The sequence below is a fragment of the Phocoena phocoena genome, chromosome 1 (genome assembly GCF_963924675.1).
Source record: "Phocoena phocoena chromosome 1, mPhoPho1.1, whole genome shotgun sequence".
NCBI classification, from domain to species: Eukaryota; Metazoa; Chordata; class Mammalia; order Artiodactyla; family Phocoenidae; genus Phocoena; species Phocoena phocoena.
Genome location: NC_089219.1, coordinates 135982513 through 135991557, shown reverse-complemented (window position 1 = coordinate 135991557; position 9045 = coordinate 135982513). Strand labels below are relative to the sequence as shown.

At 35.6% G+C, this 9045-nt stretch overlaps 1 protein-coding gene across 1 annotated transcript; it reads left to right on the top strand.

The window, feature by feature from the left end:
- Positions 1–216: 216 nt before the first annotated feature.
- LOC136133380 (torsin-1A-interacting protein 2-like) lies at positions 217–7487 on the top strand. Its single transcript, XM_065890600.1, has 4 exons — positions 217–340; positions 2402–2917; positions 5111–5212; positions 6033–7487. The coding sequence occupies exons 1-4, from the start codon at positions 307–309 to the stop codon at positions 6788–6790; spliced, it is 1410 nt and encodes a 469-aa protein (XP_065746672.1). The 5' UTR covers positions 217–306; the 3' UTR covers positions 6791–7487.
- Positions 7488–9045: the final 1558 nt, after the last annotated feature.

Genomic DNA, 9045 nt, shown 5'->3' with positions numbered 1-9045 from the left:
ATATAATCCTCATGAAAGCCAGAAAACGCTTTCTCTTCACTAGAAAAGTTTCAGAGAGGAAATATTACTCAAACTAAACAGATTTAGTAAATAAAGCTGAAATTGGCATTTCTCCCATGTATGAATAAAAAAGTCATTTAATTTTTTTTATTTTATTTTAGTCACTGTATATATGCCTTGTTTCCTGGGTCCACGGGAAGCATGAGCCTGTTGGGACTTGGGACAAGAAGAAAACAAGACATCTGCACAAGGAAAACCAGACACTAACAAAAAGTATCCCAAAGTCTGAAGAGATAAAACGCAAACATGACCGACAGAGGACTTAGGGATCCTCCAGAGGGTAAGACTAGTTTGTACAACACTAGGTTTGTGCTGTAGGAAACTAGGGCTGTGCTAGAGAGAAAGCCTCTGGTGACTAAAACTGAAGTTTGGAAGTAAAAAAGAAATTAACTTAATTGCTTAATTTGTTATGATTCTTATTCTTTGATATTTACTGAATTTTACCATAATACCAGACCCTAATTATGAAAAAGAGTTATATTTTAGAGACTCCCATAGTAGGAACCTATAGTATTGGAAAAATTACAATGCATCTTAAAAAAAGATGGTAGACAGATCTTTAGAGTTACATTTTTAAAAATCAGGTAAGCTATATGCTATATATTTAGAGGGGGATCTTTCAATTATAAGGAAAGATGAAATTTAAATTCTTCATCCTACTTACGTGTATGTGTCTATATATATATATATATGATATAAAATAGGCAAAATATGAAGTAGGTTTTTCAGAAGAGAAGGGTATTTAAATATTTTATTAAGGATATTTTTAAATATATGAAAGTAGAACAGTATAATGAAGTCCCATGTACTCAAAATCTAACTTCAACTTTTACCTACATAATGGTACTCTTGTTGCCTGCCTTGGAATATTTAAATGCAAACCCAAGACATTATATCATTTTATTTGTCAATACTTTAGTTTACATCTCTTAAAGATAGATTTAAAAAATAAAAAAAGAGCCAAAATAGCATTATCACACCTAAAAAATAAATTAATAGTTATTCCATGCTGTCATCATATATACAGCCAGTATTCACATTTCCCCCATTGTCTCATAATTTTTTTTTCTTCACTGTTGGGTTTTTAAATTCTTTTTTCTTTACATTTGGGCCACATACTGCATTTGATTGATACATCTTTTTGGTTGCTCTTTTTTTTTAAGCTTTATTATGGAAAATTTCAAACATATATAAAAGTAGAGAGAGGAAATGAATCTCGTGTACCCATCAAACAGCTTCATCTGCTGTCAACATATGGCTAATGTGGTTTCATTTATACTCCCTTACTTCTCCTTACCCCCATATCATTGAGTTGAAGCAAATTCTAGGTGTCACATAATTTTAGCCATAAATACTTGAACACTTATCTCTAAATGATAAGGATTTCTTTGTAAAAACACCATCACAATACCTTTATCATAAATAGAAGATGAACAGTAATTCCTGAGTCTCATCAAATATCTGGTGTTCAAAATTTTCTGATTATATCATAAATATTTCTTTAACAACTGGTTTGCAGGACAGTGAATCTAAACAGTGTGGTCCACACATTGTTGATGTATTCAAGTACCTCTTAATCAATAGGTTACTCCTTTTTTTTTCTTGCCATTTATTTTTATTTCCTGCTGTTATTAAATAAACAAAGTCTTTTGTCCCTTAGAATTAGGGACATAAGGGAATATGTCCCTTATTAGGGACACAGAATAAGGGAATTCTAGAATTCCCTTAGAATTTCCCTCATTGTGGGTTTTGCATGATTACATTTGCTGAGGCATAATTTAATGTATCCCTCTATCCCTGTGTCTCTTGGAAACTGGTAGTTAGCTCTAGAAGCTTGATCAGATTCAGATTCAGTTTGGCAAGAATACTTCATAAGTGGTACGGTGTACTTCCTATTGCATTGAATTCGGGAGGTTATAGTAATGTCTGGTTTTCCTTCTTTTTGTGGTGTTAAGATTGATCAGTGGGTTCAGCAGTTGTCAGTCTCATTCATCGCGTTCATAAAATTCCTCATTATCCTTTTGCATAATGGTTTTAGTTGCTATTGATGATTATTGCCTAGGTCTGTTATTTCATTAGGGAAGAGGATGTATTTAATACTACCAAAAATTGGTTTGTCATTCAAAATAGTTTTACATTCATATTATTTGTTAGATTAACATGATAGTGAATTTGTTTAATCAGTCACCTTTAGTGAAAATCAAGAGAAATAATGTTTAGGAAGAGTGCCTCATAAGCCATAAAAATCTATATAAATATTTTTATTAATCAGGGACCTTGTTAAAATACAAAAATATAGGGAAATTTTTTTAATAAAAATTATAAATTTTTATCTCAATAGACCCTCAAAAGGATTTGGAAAATGATCCATCAATAAATTGTCAGGCACAGGAGACTACAGTGACAGCAAGTACCACTGAAGAAGCTCAGACCCCAAACCCTGCCTCTGGTCTTAACAAAGACCACCAAGAGGTAGAATCAGTTGGTCCAGGAAGTACAGATACAGATGGTCAATCAGAAAGTCCAGATGAAACAGATGATAGGAAATATCCAAAGGATACAGAAGGTGAGAACGGCCAGAGTTTCCAGGGTGGAGAACAAGGGCATCCACTCCCTTCAGAAAGTCTGGGTGAAGACCTCTTGGATCCAGAACCCAACTGTTCTCCAAGTGACAAGGTGGGAAGAACAGACGCACGCTTAGTGAGCAGCTCTGCAGCCCTCCCTGAGCACGTGAGCGACAGACCCGGAGCTTTGCAGGAGCCACCTGTCCTTGACCCTCAGGATACCCAGAGTCCTGGGCATTCCAGTGCAGGGCTGGAGAGCCAGGACACACTGAGGAAGCGACTGCTGGCACCAGGTGAGAGAACCCCTGAGCTTGTCCTGTTTTGTACTGTTCTTTTCAGAGAACTTCTCTTTCCTTCATAGGATTAAGGCCTTTGCACCTTGCCCAAAGTCACATAAAGAGATATAACTGACTTGAGATTAGAATGAGGTTTCTCGTCTCCTAAACTAGCTCATTCCACTACATTAAGTTGCTTCCCACACATAAGCTGCGTTTTTTAACAGTTTTTATTTATTTGCTGTCTGTATTAATCCAGTATGTTTTTTTTTAAGGCATGACTTTTAAAAAATTTACCTCTGGCTTTTTCTTTATTTCTAATGAGCATATCTTCACTTTCACTTTTTAAAATCTTTTACTTTGGGGAAAACTAAATGCTAAATAAATCAAGAGATAGGTATATTTAAAAACCAACAGCAGTGGTATAGGACCCTTAACTCGGTCATCTTTCAGTTTTATAGGACTTTAAGCAAATTAATTTTTCTATACCTGATTTTCCCCACTTGTATATTAAGGAGAACAGCATCGTATCATTCCTTACAAAGATAATAGTTGGAATGTGCAAAGTCTTTACACTGGAACCCAAGAGATGTGGATTCTAGTTGTGGCCCTACCACTTCCTAACTTGGGTGAACTTAGGCAAATCTGTCAACTTCCTGGTACTTCAGTTTCCTATTTGCAGACTGAAGAAGTAGGACAAGATGCTATCCAGCTGGTCTCTTCCAGCTTTTTTTTACCTTCTGTGATTTTATGGATTTGTACTGTGTGGATTTGTATTTTATAAGTACTCTGAAAGCTCAGTCTGAAATGCCTATTTGCCAGAGCAAAGAAATATAAGACATTCTGTTCATCAGGGACTTGACTAAGGGCTAGAATTCCATGTTTCACCATAAGTCAATGTCTGATCTCAAATATATGTTTCATTAGTTAATATTAGAATAGTCTGTAACTTCAGGGAAGGCAAGGGCTATGTCTCTCTCATTTACTGTGTTTCTGTGGCACTTGGCACAGAGAAGTGACTTTATGAATATCTGTTAAATGAATGAATGGATATGATTTGTATGGACCATTATCTGCCATCAGAATTTCACCGGTATGCAGGTTCACTGAGTAGAGGAAGAAAATACTGTTTTAAAAATGCAGTTTATGTGTGGGAAGCAACATAATATAATGGAATGAGCTAATCTAGGAAATGAGGAACCTCATTCTAATCTCAGCTTGGCCATATCTCTTTATGTGACCTTGGGCAAAGCCCTTAACATCCTTGGACCTTTTGTCACAATAGGTAAAGTAGGGGACTACAGTAGGTGATCATTAAAGATCCTTTCAGTCCTTAAATTCTGTGACATGATATTTTAAAAACCCGTGTTTTGGTGTGATATGACTAAATGAACTATCGTTTATAGGTGAAGGTGACTCTATTTCTTTATGTTAATAGTGTATGCTATTTGAGTTATTTCTCCAGTAAGGGTTATGGGCAATAGTCAGCTTTCATTGTTATATGAGGTACCTGGCTGGGGTCAAGCACACATCTACACTCTAGAGTGACCTAGCTCAGAGTCTACAAAATACTGCCCTCCTTTTCACCCACACGTTTTATGATTGGTGTCTCACCCCACACCTACATTTTTATATAGTTCATAAATTTTCTTAACCTTGTATTCCTTGCTTTGTATACCTCATTCACTAAGTTTCAAGCTTGCTTTTGTAAGCTATTTTGCAAAGGTAAGCTATTACTGTACAGTAATCTCTCCTGTCTCTAAACTTAATGTCTTTGTTATTTGTATATTAGGGGGGTCTTCAGGAGCCTTTTGAGATGTGAACACTGGAATTAGAGCATCATTGCCCTGTGATGTTGAGTCTTGTGTACATTATTTCTTAAATCCCTTCTTAAATCACATGTTAGATACATTTGGCTGCAATATCAGGATGCTTGTTTCTTTGTCCTTGATGTAAGAGCCAGTGAAGAATTGTGGCTGTAGCAACAGTATCCTTAAGTGAATTTCACAGCATTTCATTTTATTCTAAGTAGAATAAAGGTAATGGTGAGCCTTAAGGAAAAGACAGGAAGTTAGCTTTGTATAAAACAAAATTTTATAAAGTATGGAAATCCTATCAGGTAATTCTTTGCTTCGGTAAGAGGTATAAAGGTATACACACTCTCATTAGTGTACTGTCTAAAAATAATGTTCCTTTTTTTTTCCCCCCCAGAGGTTGAGAGACATCAACAAGAAACACAAAAATTGGAAGGAAACAAGGAGAATGCACAGGATACCATAAGCAAGATTAATAAAAAGCGTTTTCAGAGCTATGGTAAGAACAAAACTGGTCTTACTGTAGTGATTCACATTCAGAAATCCTCAGAGAAGTACCTAGAAAACTAGCAGATTTAAATAGTTTTAACATTGTTTTAATATTTTTTTTAATGTTTGATAGTAATATTAGAATAGAGCAATAGAGTTCTGGGGACTTTTCCCTTAGCGGTGGCAGCCAATATTTTGCCATCCTTAACAAAATGGGAATTCCCACCTGAGGAAGGGCTTTTCATAAACAAGAAACTAAAACTGTTTTTTTTTTTAATTGAAGTAAAGTTGATTTACAGTATTGTGTTAGTTTCAGGTAGACAGCAAAGTGATTCAGTTATATATGTATATTTTTTTCAGATTATTTTCCATTATAGGCTATTATAAGATATATGAATATAGTTCCCTGTTAAAGCTGTCTTTTCAATGAAAAAGAAAGTATTAACTTCTCAAATGGCATTTTTACATTTTGACTGTTTAGGAAAAAATGGCCTATCTACAGGTAGGTAGTAGATACTTTTGAGACAGTAGAAGAATATACTGATAGTTCATTTATAAATCACATCAGTAGCTATATCAAAAAATATATAAACTTAGATTTTACCTTTTAACAAAGATGTCATTATCTTCAAATTTCTTCTTAAGAAATTAAAGAAAAAGTATTTCCAGTAGATTTCAACAGCTGAAAGTTTAAAGGACTTAGGCAAAAGAAACTTACCACAGGCCAGTAAAATCTGACAGCATATCTGCCTTTTTTCAGTTTACCACAGGCTTTACTTCTGACTCACATTCTCTCTAATTTTGTCTTTTATTTTCTCTTTCTCTGATAGGCCCCATCTGTCTTGGCCTCCTGTTTCTGATTGTTTTGCTACATTCTGTTAATAGCTATTATTCCTCTCCGGCCCAGCAAGTGCCCAAAAATCCAGCTTTGGAGGCCTTCTTGGTTCATTTCAGCCATTTGAAGGATAAATATCCAGGCCAGAGTTCCTTTCTGTGGCAGAGAGGACGTAAGTTTCTCCAGAAGCACCTCAATGCTTCACACCCCACTGAGCCAGCCACCATCATATTTACAGCAGCTCGAGAGGGAAGAGAGACCCTGAAGTGCCTCAGCCACCACGTTGCGAATGCCTACACGTCTGCCCAGAAAGTCTCTGCCATTCAGATTGATGGAGCTGGAAAAACCTTTCAGGACAGTGATAAGGTCAAGGAGTCAGTTGACAACGAGCTGAGCTCTGGATTTGAGAAGGGCGGGAAGGCTGCTGTGGTCCACCGCTTTGAATCCCTTCCTGCAGGCTCCACCTTGATCTTCTACAAGTATTGTGACCATGAGAACGCTGCCTTTAAAGATGTGGCCCTGGTCCTGACCATCCTACTGGAGGAGGAAACATTAGAAGCAAGTGTCAGCCCAAGGGAAACTGAAGAGAAAGTGCGAGATTTACTTTGGGCGAGATTTACCAACTCTAACACTCCCAGCTCCTTCAGCCACATGGATTCAGACAAACTGAGTGGACTGTGGAGCCGTATTTCCCACCTGGTGCTGCCTGTCCAGCCAGTGAGGAGCATAGAAGAACAGGGCTGCTTTCTATAAGCTAAGCACAGAGTTGGTTATGTTCAGCATGGGTTTATTAAAAAGTCAGTTTAAAAGCCTTCCATTTATATGGAAGGAGGTTGACGAATGTGAGGAAATAGCCTGGAAAGCACAAATGAGCTTATTTGAGAAAAGAAATTTTCATTTTTTACTTTTTGTAAAATCTTTCTAATCTAAGCTTGACAAAGCTAAAAGTTGACCTGACTTTTTTTCCTTGCCTGCCTTTCAAGCAAATCAGATATATATAACTGAGGAATGTTCTTCAATCCAAAAGTAGAGCAACAGAATCATTACATGGGAAGATAATCTTCTCAGTAACTACAGAGTGATTTTTGTTTTCTTGAGGCTCTAAGGAGCCTTTTGGATAGTATTTGGACTCAGATTAAAGCAATTACAATTATAAAACTGAAAATTTTTTTTAAAATTTCTATCACATGTTAAATATTTTTAAAATTCATTTTAATAACCTAGTTGTGGGATTACATCTTATGCTTTTTTGCACTTTTGAATAGTATGAAAAAGGAAATAAGAATTCAAATACTTATTTACCTGAATACTATATGTAAGGCACTGTGTTTTTGTTCCGTTAATGAGCTCTGAGGGAAAAGCAGCTGTGCTCAAGAAATGTTCTTAAAAATTGAAAACAATGGGGGAATTGTTTATAATCACTGCAAATGAAGAAATTCCAATTGGCTGTGTCTTCGCTTCAATTTTCTTGAATGATTTAGAGCAGTGATTTTCAGGCTGTCTACTGGCACCCCTCCCCTTTGTATCAAAGAAGTTCTTCTTTTTCCCATTTTATATATTGGGCTCCTCCATAAGATTTAATTGGATTTAATTGGAATAAAGAGTTCCACTAATAATGAAGTTTGAAAATCACTGATTAAGTGAAAAAGCATCTTGGAAGATAGGAAAAAAAATGAAAATATTAAAACTCATGAGTAGGTTGAAAATAAAATACAGGTTTATCAAGAGACATGCTATTTATGAAGAATGAAGACTTACAGATGAATAGCAGAATGTATAAACTAGTATTTACTAGCATGTTTCTATGCTTTTGGTTAATCTCTGTTATCATTTCTGTCTCCCCTGAATGGAATTTTATAATTGTCTACAATGAGAGTTTGAGTGCTTTAAGAAGAACAGATTTTAATAACCAGTTGAATCATAGATTTTTATATAGGTACATTAGCATAACTTTACCATACTGTTTACTTATTATACAGTGATGGAACATTTATCTAATGCAGTTCATTTCTTGACCAGCTAGTTAGAAGTATGATTAGGTTAACAATTAGAAAAATGCAAGAGATGCTATACTTAGTGAGAGGAAGTGGAAATGGTAGATAGATTCTAAGAGGTTTTAACAGCTAGTATTAATTGTTAGACCATGTTCTGTGATTGTAAGAAAGCTTGAGAAAGATGCTTATGGAGACAGTGATTGTTGATTTGCATCTCAACCCCAAAGGCAGAACTTTAGTAAAATGATCCTGACCTAATGAAGGATTTGTCCCATTACATGGCATACCTAGGAACTACCACCATGAACCTGGAATATTTCAGTTAGGTTTTGGCCTCTGAAGTCATGTGACTAAATTATGGAAGGATTTTTGGAAACAGTAAGAAGATATAGGGGTCTTTGTTGATGCCTAAACAGAGAGCATAAAGACATGGGGGGAAGAATCTATTTGAAAGTGTTTGTCACAGGAAAAACAGATCTGTTCTAACCAAGACCTGACATTGTGCTCAATTGAGCGTAAGGCCATACCTAAAGGAACTGTTTTCATTTGGGACTTTGTGAAAGACTCTTCCGCTAGATTTGAGGAGAGACCTTCCTGAACAAAAAGTTAAAGCATAGTGAATATAATATCAATCCAATTTAAAATCAGTGGAAACTGAAGAAAAATCTATATGCCATATTCAATATTTTTTGATATTTCTGGATCTCAGATGCTAGCATTACATCACACAAAACCATTGGTGCCTTGTAGAACTGGTGCCTGCTGACCTGTGCTACCTCAGATTTATAAAGAACCAATATGAAGTGTGCATATCTAATCTGTCAGTGACTCAGATCACAGCTGAGACAAAGATGGTTTCGTCATTCAGTTGAATATGGTTTTTCATCATTTCAGTATAATTTAGAAAATATTTCCAAATGTCACAATTTTTTTTTTTTTTACTGTTCAGCCTTTGTTAAAAAAACGTGTCTCCTTCCATGTATAAGTGCAATCAACTGAAACTGTTGTCAGTTT

Excerpts from the sequence above, each read along its gene's own strand:
- LOC136133380 (XM_065890600.1), top strand. The coding sequence starts at position 307 with ATGACCGACAGAGGACTTAGGGATCCTCCAGAGG. Across the intron at positions 341-2,401 it reads ACTTAGGGATCCTCCAGAGG|ACCCTCAAAAGGATTTGGAA; the intron begins GTAAGACTAGTT and ends TTATCTCAATAG. Across the intron at positions 5,213-6,032 it reads AAAGCGTTTTCAGAGCTATG|GCCCCATCTGTCTTGGCCTC; the intron begins GTAAGAACAAAA and ends TTTCTCTGATAG.